Source organism: Phycodurus eques, chromosome 14, assembly GCF_024500275.1.
Source record: "Phycodurus eques isolate BA_2022a chromosome 14, UOR_Pequ_1.1, whole genome shotgun sequence".
NCBI lineage: Eukaryota > Metazoa > Chordata > Actinopteri > Syngnathiformes > Syngnathidae > Phycodurus > Phycodurus eques.
The window spans coordinates 21,212,258-21,224,605 of NC_084538.1; the positions used below are offsets into that span (position 1 = coordinate 21,212,258).

A 12,348-nucleotide genomic window follows, 5' to 3' on the forward strand; every position below is an offset into this window, starting at 1 on the left:
TGTCTCCAGTAGTTAGAGCCGCTCTAGTACGACAAAAGACTTTTGAGACATAAAGACATTGACAAAAAACAGTCACTAAGCTGAAAGCCGAAGCTCTCGATTTACCGGTCGATCTACGTTCCTACCCTCCCCTATGGTCAAGAGCTGTGGGTCGTGACCGAAAGAACAAGATCCCGGATACAAGCGGCAGAAATAAGTATCCTCCGCAGGGTGTCCGGGCTCTCCCTAGAGATAGGGTGAGAAGCTCGGTCATCCGGGAGGATCTCAGAGTAGAGCCACTGCTCCTTCACATCGAGAGGAGCCAGATGAGGTGGCTGGGGCATCTGATTCGGATGCCTCCCGGATGCCTCCATGGTGAGGTGTTCCGGGCACGTCCCAGGATACGCTGGAGAGACAACATCCTTCGGCTGACCCGGGAACGCCTCGGGATCCCCCTGGAAGAGCTAGATGAAGTGGCTGGGGAGAGGGAAGTCTGGGTGTCCCTGCTATAGCTACTGCCCCCGCGACCCGACCTCAGATCAACGACAGAAAATGTATGGATGGATGGATGGGTGGATGGCTTTGAAGTCAGTTGTAAAATGAAAAAAAATCTAACCTTCGACAATATCACGGCAGCGACAAGTGTGCTCCATACATTTTTATTGCAGTCAGTAAAACATTTGTTTTTGTAATAAAGCATGGGGGATTGTGTCATGATCGACAGCTGTCTTTATTGATATCGTTATATCGGAATCATTCATTCTAGCTGGATTGCTAAGTAATATGTGAGAAACACACATGCAACTTGATTAGCTCCACCTACCTTCTTCCGAATGACGCGTTGGCATTGTTCGCCGGTCGGCTTTATCATGTTAAGGTCCTGCATGTACCCTTTGGTAAACGACAAATGAGATGCTAACGATTTATACTTCTTCAACTGCTCTGAAGTGTACGAATACCACACACGAGCTATGTAAATCCGCTGCACACAACGGAGGCAGTAGGTCCGGCCGGTCGCTGCTCCACTCTGTATTCGGGATTTCGTATGGATCCAAACCATTTATACTAGATGTATTCCCCCCCCCCCCCCCCCCCCCCCCCCCCCCCCGCCAAGGTATCGGAACACATAGTGTAGCCTGCTTCGTAAGCCATTGTGGCCGCCTCAACCCACAATGCAAAGCGGTTTCCAAGCCCAATTTCATTCAGTTTTGTTAGACAGAGTTGTTTACCATAGGCAGCATAACACAGTAGGGGCAACTGTCCCATATTAGCCAGTCTTTCAACAAATTTCCTTTCCTTCGGGTTTTTCATCTCCGACAGCTACCGTTGTTGCAATACATGTTTGGAAAACTGAGACGCTAGTGCACTATTCATTTGTATGTAATACACAATTTCAACGCTAGATGGGAATAATTCCTTCACAGTGTCCCTTAAATTGTAGCGGCTGTATTTACTAAACTAGTGGCCCGGGGTGTTCTCTCCAGGCACGTGCACAGACATTTTTGCGGGCAGGTGCACAAAAAAACAAACAAAAAAAATCTCCCATCGCCGAAATTATTCATGCAATTAAGAAAAAAGCAATAGTATGTATTTAACATATGTATTTATTTATGTTTACACAAGCAATACAGTCAATAGTAAAACTATTAACAAGAGTTGAAGGGCAGCATATGCGCATTGCGGTTCAGTGAGTGGCACAATTCTCACAGGGACTCAAATAAATGCCCAACAGAATCAAAAACTGAGGGAGAATTGATGACAGAGAGGGTAATAGTTATTATTATTATTTTTAATTGATTAATAAAGGGGGAAAATAGAGGCGACAGAAGAAAGGGCACATTTTTTTTCATCCGGCGCAAAGGGGCTCGTGCTGGAGCCCCATGAGGGGTCTATCTTTGCATGTGCCTGCTTCTATCCATTGATTGGTCATCGAAGAATTGTTACTTCTGTGCTACAATGGGCATGGAATATGCAACTTCCAGCTCCTGGAATGGGCAGCTTCTGTTTGTGCATCCTTTATATTTTTGGTTTCCAATTAATTGCTAATTCCTCCCTGCTTAAGTTTAATATCACATATGATGATGTCACACACCTGCTTCAACAGTGTGGCCAAAGCAGTCTTAAGTTACCTTCACTTCACGTTTTTACTTACTGCACGGTTTTTAGATAATACTGCCGTGTTTATTGTATGTTGTATCAATTCAATATCCTCATCATTATTTTAAAAAAAAATTGCTCTCACCACTGGCAAGTTACACATTGTCCTGCTGCGATAATGTCACACTATTTTCAGAGCTCATACAGCCATTTGCATCCTGCCTTCAAACTCATGGTGAAAGCACTCAGCAAATCAGCTTCAGGTCGAGGTCAAATTGAACTACAGTATGCCACTTCGTGGAGACGTTGCTGTCGTTAAAGTGATTACAGCTACTTACTGGAGCCACTTGATATCTTTTTCTGAGGGGGAAAAAAAAGAAAAATCAAGGATTCATTGAGACATATATTAGAGTGGACGTCACGATCTGAGGATGTACATGTACAGTATACCAACCTTTTCAAACAAACCCTCGCCAATTGATTTAAATGTGTGACAATAGTTCATTATGTTGATAATGTATTATTTATCATATGTGCAACACAAGGGAACACAAAGCTAATACGAACAGATTTTGTTAATTATGAGATGGAAATTATGTATTTTAGGTTGAATTGTTTGGGGGCACAAGACCAGGAAAAAATACAGGTCAAACTTCTTTAATAAATGGTTACAATGTAGGCTTTAGTTTTCCCAACAAATGTTTTCTTCAAAGTTGGCTCAAGTTTGTGTATGGTCAGTGCTGAGTTATCCACAACATGCATTCTAAATAATAATACAAAAAATAATAATAATACAAAAAAAACCAACAACAAAAAAACAACATTTTGAGTGTATATTTAAGTGAGAGTTTTACTCACATTTGAAAAAAGGTCACAGCATTCAACAAAATGCCAGTGTCAAGTCTTTTAGGAACAATAACATGAACACACAAAATACATGAACTGTAAAAACTCTAAGGCACTTCACATTTGTGTTTTACCATTGCCAAAGCTTATGATTGTTGTCTCTATAATACACGGTGTCTCCCTTCCAGGTCAAAGTAACAATACATAATTTTATGTAATCAAAATTAATTCAAAAAAAAAAAAAAAAAGGTCACGTTTTGGAATTCTACATTATATTCTGAACACAATCATAAACAAACTCTTGTTTAGGGTCCTGAAATAAGACCATTGGATCAATGCTATGGAATTTGAAAATAGTCTTGGGAGTCTTGGAGATCACTTACAATATTTACCCTTACATCACAGTTTTTGGAGAAAGGTTGAGGCCTAATGTTTTGTGGTTCTTCCTTTACTTTGATCTTTCTTTTATCGTTAAAATTAAGTTAGCTTGGAATTACAGCTAAAGTTCAGTTAAAAACTGTTGATCATTTCTGCATTTATGTGTCATTTTCATATAATTTGATCATAAACAGTAAAGACATGGCCTATTCAATTTCCTTTTGAAAATCAATTAATTTTACTGATCTGAGTACCGTATTTGAATTTAGGGCAGTTTTTATCCATAAAAGGATCATAATTGTTTCTAAGAAAAAAAAAATATTTCAAAAGTAATATTTTTCAAACTTTTAATGCCAAAATGTCTAAACCGTTCGGTGTCTGATATTTGTTTTCCATAACAACTAACACACATGCATCTTAGTGTCTTCTGAGTTCCTTTTTGTGGTTCTTTTACAAACCATCCTTTTTTGTTACTAAAATTTACTTTACCATTAACGCCACTGGGCAGAGCCTCATTATGTTGTTGCAATAAATCAGATGGTAATGTCGGCAGAAGTGCCAGGATAAGGTAGGCATTTTGCATTCACACAATAGCAGACAGCAAAATCAATGGTGTTACTTCTTGGATATGAATATGTATGAATTACGTCTTCACCGTTATTACGATTGTATGAAGACGAGTGTTATAGGTTTAATGAGTAGTTCGGATCATGTATACACTTGGACCAGCAGAGTTTGAAGGGCAACACATGTAAATTGTGAAAATCACACAATTTTTATGAAGCTGCTTGTCTTTGATAAAACTAAGTGTATTTCAATGGACCACCAACATTTGTTCTGTCAATAAGGATTGCCTTTATGAACACCTACAATTTTAAATCATCAATAAGCTTTTGAAAATAGGATTTTAAGTGTGGCTGTTTCAACATGGGACACATTAACCCATACAAAACCAAGACGTCCCTCCCTGAGCCATCACCATATCGTGGTGGAGGGGTTTGTCTGTCCCAATGATCCTAGGAGCTAAGTTGTCTGGGGCTTTATGCGCTTTGCAGGGTCACCCATGACAAACAGGTCCGAGGTGAGGAACGAGACAAAGCAAGACTCAAAGATCCCCTCAGATGATTCCAAACATTGGAAGACGTTTTCTCTCGCCTGGACGCGGGTCAACGGGGCCCCCCTTTGGAGCCAGGTCATGAGGTGGGGCTTGTTTGTGAGCACCTTGAGCACCCATGTTACCCGGTTGGGCATAGCCCGAAGAAACAATGTGGGTCCCCCTTCCCATGTGCTCACCACCTGTGGGAGGAGGCTCAGGGGATTGGGCGCGCAGAGAGCTGGGTATACTTACTGCGCCACAGCTTGGTGCCTGTACATTGGGGTTTACCCCGGTGGACGAGAGGGTAGCCTCGTTGAGGATGGGTCCTTACTGTTGTTTGTGCCGATGCACCTAACAGCTGCTCAGAGTACACACCCTTTTTGGAGTCTTTGGAGCGGCTACTGGAAAGCTCTCCCACTGGGGGCACCCTCGTTCTTCTGGGGGACTTTAACGCTTACGTGGGCAATGACAGTGAGACCTGGCTCCCCCGATCAGAACCCAAGCGGTGTTCTGTTATTGGACTTCTGTGCTCGTCATAGATTGCCCATAACGAACACTATGTTCGGACATAAGGGTGTCCACATGTGCACTTGGCACCAGGATACCCATGGCTGCAGTTCGATGATCGACTTTGTGGTTGTGTCATCGGACTTGCGGCCGCATATCTTGGACACTCGGGTGAAGAGAGTGGCGTGGCCGCCACCATGGCGGAGTGGTCCGCTACCATGGTCCGACCTAGCTTTCTGGCTAATTCTGGCTTTTTAAACCATGTGTACTTCATGTGTTTTATGAAATTGCATTGTCCCCTTTCAAAAATAAACTGAAACCTGGCAGACCCAACCGCATTGTGAGGGTCTGCTGGGAACCTCTAGCATAGTCCCCTGTTAGAAATGTTTCAACTCCCGCCTCCGGCAGAACTTCGCCCGGAGGAGGCAGGTGACATTGAGTCAGAGTGGACCATGTTCCGGGCTTCCATTGTTGATGTGGCCGACCGAAGTTGTGGCCGTAAGGTGGTCAGTGCCTGTCATGGCAGCAATCCCCGAACCAGGACACCAGCGGTAAGAGATGCTGTCAAGCTGAAGAAAGTGTCCTATTGGACCTTTTTGGCAGAGGCAGCTAATGGGTACTGGGAGGCCAAGCAGAATACGGTCGCTGAGGCAAAAAGTCGGGCGTGGGTGGAGTTTGATGAGGCCGTGGAGAATGACTTCCAGACGGCTTTGAAGGAATTCTGGTCCACCATCTGGTGTCTCTGGAGGGGTAACACAGTGTATAGTGGGGATGGGGCGCTGCTGACCTCAACTCGGGTCGAATACTTCAAAGACTTCAATTCCACTGACACGCCTTCGTATGAGGAAGCAGAGTCTGGATGGTTAAACATTTCTTGGTTGCCAAGGCCCCGGGGGAGCTCTGGATGTTGTGGGGCTGTCCTGGTTTGACAAGCCTCTGCAACATCGCATGGACATGGGGGACAGTGCCTCTGGATTGACAGACCAGGGCGGTGGTCCCCTTTTCTAAGAAGGGTAACCTGAGTGTGTGTTCCAACTATAGGAGGATCACACGCCTCAGTCTCCCAGATAACGCCTATTTGGGGGTGCTAGAGAGGAGAGTCAGTCTGGAAGTCGTATCTCCGATTCAGGAGGAGCAGTGTGGTTTTCGTCCTGGCCGTGGAACAGTGGACCAGCTCTACACCCTTGGCAGGGTCATCGTGAGTGCATGGGAGTGTGCCCAACCAGTCTACATGTGCTTTGTAGACTTTGAAGAAGGCATTTGACCATGTCGCTTGGGCTGCCCTGTGGATGGTGCTCCGGGAATATGGGCTATCAGAGCCCCAGATACGGGCTGTTTGGTCTCTGTACGACCGGTGTCAGATTTTGGTTCACATTGCCGGCAGTAAGTCAGATTCGTTTCCAGTGAGGGTTGGACTCTGTCAAGGCTGTCCTTTGTTACCGATTCTGTTCATAACTTTTATGGACAGAATGGGTAGGCGCAGCCAAGGCTCGTATTACACATTAGCTTTTTGCAGATGCTGTGGTTCATATGGCTTCTTCAAGCCGCGATCTTCAAATCTCACCAGAGCGATTTGCAGCCGAGTGTGAAGCAGTTGGGATGAGAATCAGCACCTCTAAATCTGAGACCATAGACCTCACTCGGGAAAGGGTGGAGTGGCCTCTCTGAGTCGGGAATGAGTTCCTGCCCCAAGTGGAGGAGTTCAAGTATCTCTGAGTCTTCATGAGTGAGGGTAGACTCGAGAGTGAGATTCACAAGCGGATCGGAACAGCCTCTGCAGTGATCCGGACTCTGTATCGATCCGTCGTGGTGAAGAAGGAGCTCAGCTGGAAGGCTAAGCTCTCTCACTCCTACCCTCACCTATAGTCACGAGCTGTGGGTCGTGACCAAAAGAGCAAGATGGCAGATACATGCAACCAAAATGAGTTTCCTCCGCAGGATATCCGGGCTCTCCCTTAGAGCTAGGTTGAGAGGCTTGTACATCTGGGAAGGAATCAGAATCGAGCCGCTCCTCATCCGCATTGAGAGGAGCATGATGAGGTGTCTCAGGCATTTGGTAAGGATGCCTCCTAGACGGCTCCCTGGTGAGGTGTTCCGTGCATGGCCCACCAGTAGGAGGTCCATGGGATGACCCAGGACATGCTGGAGAGACTCCAGATGTCTCCAAGCTGGCCTTGGAACACCTTGGGATCCCCCGGAACAGCTGGACGGAGTGGCTTTAAGGGAGGGAAGTCTGAGCTTCCCTGCTTAAGCTGCCGCTCCCATGACCGGACCTCGGAAAAGCGGAAGAGAATGAATAAAATTAAATCAAAATGTTTAAGTTAGTGTCTTTACTGTTAGTGATTAAATTATAACAAAAATGACCCTTATATTCTCCATTATTTTTATGTAAGCAAATTCTCATTGTCTTTGAAACGCTGACGCTGCCAGCAGTGAACCTTGAGAAGTGCGCCTCCTGCATCAGAGTCCCACTCACAAGGTCGGATACCGGGTGCTTCCTCTTGTAGCTCATCCTCCACTTGCACTTCGAAGCTAGCAGTAATCTCTGCCTCTGTCCTTGTGTGTGCATGACCCTGCATGGTCCTCATGCTACTTTTCTGCCTTGATGTATCTTTAACCAAATCAGTAGATGGTCCTGCTAGTCTTCTTTCACCAACTTCTTCCTCCTCCTCCTCTTCCTCAATTTCATCCTCCTCCTCTGCATCCTCATCATCATGCCCGTCTATGACAGTCAGTCCTAACTTACGATGGCTAGCTATTTGAAAGAAGGAGGACGAGTGTGGTGTAGAGAGTTCTGCATCGTACATGGAGAATGGGAGGTTAAGGTACTGTCCTGCGGCTGCCGCCGCAGCATAGATACAGCAACATGTCTGGGCACAGTCATTACGGAGGTCCCCTTGTCCTGCACGGACCATTCGGAACCGCTTTCGGAAGGGCGGTCCGGCTTGAGGTGCAAAGCAGATGGGTGTGGGGACGGACCTGTTGAGTGTCTGCTGTGTGGGGTTTGATGGTGGGGGTAAGACAGTGGTAAAAAATGGGTTGGGAGAGATGCACCATTCAGTGCTCTGAAGCAAGATGTCAGCTCGTATACGTCGGAGGAGATTGTTGACAAGGACGGAGCGTCGCAGGAAAGCCTCAGGGTCATCAATGAATCGCATCTTCTCCAGAGAGAGACGCAGCACATGGGCCCGTTCCTCCAAAACGGGTGCCACCTGAGATCCGAACAACCAGGGGAAGGTAATTAGTAAAGAAATATATATTTGGATTCAGTCAGACAAAAATTAAACATTTCAGTTGCTCAATTGACAGTCCTACATAATTTATATGAATATTTATTCATCATATGCCCCCAAAGTACTACCCTAAAAAAGAAAAGTTAAAGTTCCCTTTAAATGTGGCATAACACACAGTCTCCCATGGAGACAACTCTGTGTGGAAGAGGACGATGTGTAATTGCAGCGATCTGTGCTTGATCGGAGCATTGTCACTGTTCTTGGCCGGTGTGGCAACAGACAAGGTGAGCGGGTACTCTTATTATACACAGAATGAGCTGGTGATAACCGCTCGCAACTTAAATATGCCCGCGGATCTCGTGTATTTCTCCCCGATCGTTTGTGTCTCCTCTCTCTCCCCCACCATAGCTGAGCCAGTCAGTGGTATAATAATAATAACAACAACAATAATAGTAATAATAATAAGTAATAATACGGACAATGAATTTATTTCTACAATGATTCAGAGTTTGATGCCGAGTGTTCATATTAAAATTTAACCACGCATATCCGTCCGCCAAACTCAGTGTCTGTCTGCCTGTGCAGTAGACCAGCGGTCTCCCTTGTGCCAGGACTTAGACGTGGTCTGAGCAGGTGCAAGTTTAGACTGACTTTCTACCACCAAATTGTCATGCCGCGGGGCACGTCTCCAAGGTCACACCCTTGCTGTGCTGCAATACACAGCTTGGCGCAAATTGGCAAACATGCGCAAAGTGCAAAGTAAAAATGAGCAAAAGCTGTTTAGCTGTAAATATTTGTTCAATTTGTTTATATTTGAAATATCTTTTACTCACCTAGTCACACTTTCTTTATTTCTTCAATATACATTTAGTTATTTATCCGCCTATCTTGTGCTTTTGGAAGCTCAGTTCCAAAGCAGTGTGTTTAAAAAAAGAAAAATTAAACTATTACTAACTACAACCCCAATTCCAATGAAGTTGGGATGTTGTGTTAAACATAAATAAAAACAGAACACAATGATTTTCAAATCATGTTCAACGTATATTTAATTGAATACACTACAAAGAGAAGATATTTAATGTTCAAACTGATAAACTTTATTGTTTTTAGCTAATAATCATTAACTTAGAATTTAAACATGTTTACCACTGTGTTACACCACCTTTTCTGTTAACAACATTCAATAAACGTTTGGAAACTGAGGACACTAATTGTTGAAGCTAGGAGGAATGCTTTCCCATTCTTGCTTGATGTCCAGCTTCAGCTGTGCAACAGTCCGGGGTCTCCGTTGTCGTATTTTACGCTTCATAATGCGTCACACATTTTCAATGGCAGACAGGTCTGGACTGCAGGCAGGCCAGTCTTTTACTACGAAGCCACGCTGTAGTAACACATGCAGAATGTGGTTTGGCATTGTCTTGCTGAAATAAGCAGGGGCGTATATTAAAAAGACGTTGCTTGGATGGCAGCATATGTTTCTCCAAAACCTGTATGTATCTTTCAGCATTAATGGTGCCGTCACAGATGTGTAAGTTACCCATGCCATTGGCACTAACACAGCCCCATACCATCACAAATGCTGGCTTTTGAACTTTCTTTTCCTCTTTGGCCCGGAGGACACGACATCCACAATTTCCAAAAACAATTTGAAATGTGGACTTTGTGGACTTGCCGGACCGCAGTCAAGTGGAAAAGAACACTTTTCAACATACACTTACTGTGCAGCGTGTTATAACACTACTTGAGCAAGGGGCACACAATATAATGGCAGCGTGTTATAACACTACTTGAGCAAGGGGCACACACTATAATGGAATACTGCATCCTATGTAAAAGCTTGTGCCATGTCACTGAAACATATATGAATATATAATACATATAATATGGTTTGACGATGCCAAGTTCAGTTGGATATTCCTGTACGTTGAAATCCTCCTCCTCCTCATATTTCAACACGTTGCTCGCCATTGCGTAAAGTGTTGCGCGCTGTGTTTGTCAATTGCAACGTCACTTCCGGTAGCCCTTGAGGTGGATAGAGTCACCACACCCCGGTGTCTTGACCTTCGGGTATGTTCAGGGAGTGGTCAATAAGCGTAATAAAAACCTCATTATTAGCTAAACTATAGTTGCAAACTTGCTGGAAGTTAGGTGCATGTATTACGTATATAAACAATGCAAATATGAATTTTAACTGACCCTTGAAGAGTTTTCCTTTGACTTAACCTCTTAAGAGGTTTACTGGAATAACACTGCTCTACTCCCAATATGCATCCTCCTACACCTTAACAATTATTATATAGTTTGTTGTTTTGATTACTGACCCAATAATTAAAGTATAAAATATCTATTTCAATACTTACAGTCTGGCAGTATGTCCTGAAACTGAATGAAGCTTCATCATCATCAACAAATTTCCTCTTGAAGTATGCAATTCTGGACATTGACACATGGTCAGGAAGTCGTCGAAAAGGTTCTACAGAAAAACATACAATTGTTTAAAGAAACATTTCATAGATATGCAATTAATTCACACTTTGATGGTGAACAACTATCCAGCTTGCATTTAGATTAAATACGTTTCATCAACAGCTTGTTAGTAAGCTTGTGTTACACTGGATATGTCATGGGAGTTTGGGTACAACAGTACTGACATAAAACAATATTAAGCAGTTATTGTCAATAAATGTATACCTCCAGTGCAATAATGTTACTGTCCAATGAAAAGCCTTTAACTCCAAATTACTATTTTTCCTTTCAATTCAGAAGCCCCTCCCTGAGCCGTCACCTTATGGTGGTGGAGGAGTTTTTGTTTCCCGATGATCCTAGTGGCTAAGTTGTTTGGGGATCTATGCCCCTGGTACTGTCACCTATGGCAAACAGGTCCAAGGTGAGGGACCAGCCGAAGTACAGCTCATAAGACACCCTATAATGATAAACATAAATGGACCTAAGTTTACCTTGCCTGCACAGGGGTCACCCCCTCTGGAGCCAGTCCTGGATGTGGGGCTCGAAGGCGAGCGCCAGGTGGCCCAATGGGGCCCGGCTGGGCACAGCACATGTGGGAGGGTCCATATTGAGCTGGGTGATGGTCAAAGATGTGGAGCTTGGCGTTCCGATCCCCGGCTACAGAAGCTGGCTCAAGGGACGTGGAATGTCACCTCTCTGGCAGGGAAAGAGCCTGACCTGGTGTGCAAGGTTGAGAAGTTCCGACTGGATATTGGTGGGCGCCGAGCAGGTGTGGGCATACTTATTGCCGCTCGACTCGGTGCCTGTACGTTGGGCTTTACTCCGGTGGAGGAGAGGGTAGCCTCCCTCCACCTTTAGGTGATTGGACGGGTCCTACCTGTTGTCTGTGCCTATGCAGTGGTGGTATCGGATTTGTATTGCAGTAAGCTGACATAGTGCAATCGTGAAAGAGCAAATTTGTCTTGTAGTCTGATCTGGGCATTACGTGTTGTCTGACTCAGACGTGTTGTCTGTTCCACACCGCCGACAGATATACTGTTCACGATGGTGACGCGGAGTAAATGTCTTTTGCGGAGCCGATCAATGACGTCATTATTTAATTGAATACAATACAAAGACAAGCTATTTAATGTTCAAAATGAAAAAAGACTGAAAAGGTTGAGGAATGCTCATCAAATACCTGTTTGGAACATCCCACAGGTGAACAGGCTAATTGGGAACAGGTGGGTGCCATGATTGGATATAAAAGGAGCTTCCCTCAATTGCTCACTCATTCGCAAGCAAAGATGGGGCGTGGTTCACCTCTTTATGAACAAGTGCATGAAAAAATAGCCGAACAGTTTAAGGACAATGTTCCTCAATGTAGAGTTGCAAGGAATATAGGGATTTCATCATCTACGGGCCATAATATCATTAAAAGGTTCAGAGAATCTGGAGAAATCACTGCATCTTTTTTTTTGGTGTTTTTTGTTTTTGTTTGTTTTGTTCGGCTGTGAGGTCAAGCAGAATAGAAGATCTGTATAACTTTTATGTCAGAACAGTTTTACTGTGTCACAGTGGAGTTTTTAAGCTTCTGCTGTGGTTTCTTTTTATTATATCCATCCATCCAATTTCTGCCGCTTATCCTCACAAGTGAGGATGCTGGAGCCTATCCCAGCTATCTTCGGGCAGGAGGTGGGGTACACCCTGAATTGGTTGCCAGCCAATCGCAGGGCACACATAAACAAACAACCATTCGCACTCACA

The 12,348-nt window shown here is 44.3% G+C and overlaps 1 protein-coding gene across 2 annotated transcripts in view; it reads right to left on the reverse strand.

The window, feature by feature from the left end:
- Positions 1-2,717: 2,717 nt before the first annotated feature.
- Positions 2,718-12,348, reverse strand: part of sertad4 (SERTA domain containing 4) — a 49,171-nt gene continuing 39,540 nt past the window's right edge. Inside the window, exons 2-4 of one of the 2 annotated variants that reach the window (XM_061696698.1) lie at positions 11,094-11,319; positions 10,497-10,609; positions 2,718-8,115 (exon numbers count right to left, since the gene is read on the reverse strand). In XM_061696698.1, the coding sequence (XP_061552682.1) occupies positions 7,288-8,115; positions 10,497-10,577 (909 nt within the window). In that variant the 5' untranslated portion in view covers positions 10,578-10,609; positions 11,094-11,319 and the 3' untranslated portion in view covers positions 2,718-7,287. The remainder of the gene's footprint in view (positions 8,116-10,496; positions 10,610-11,093; positions 11,320-12,348) is intronic. The other variant, XM_061696697.1, reaches the window with a different exon arrangement.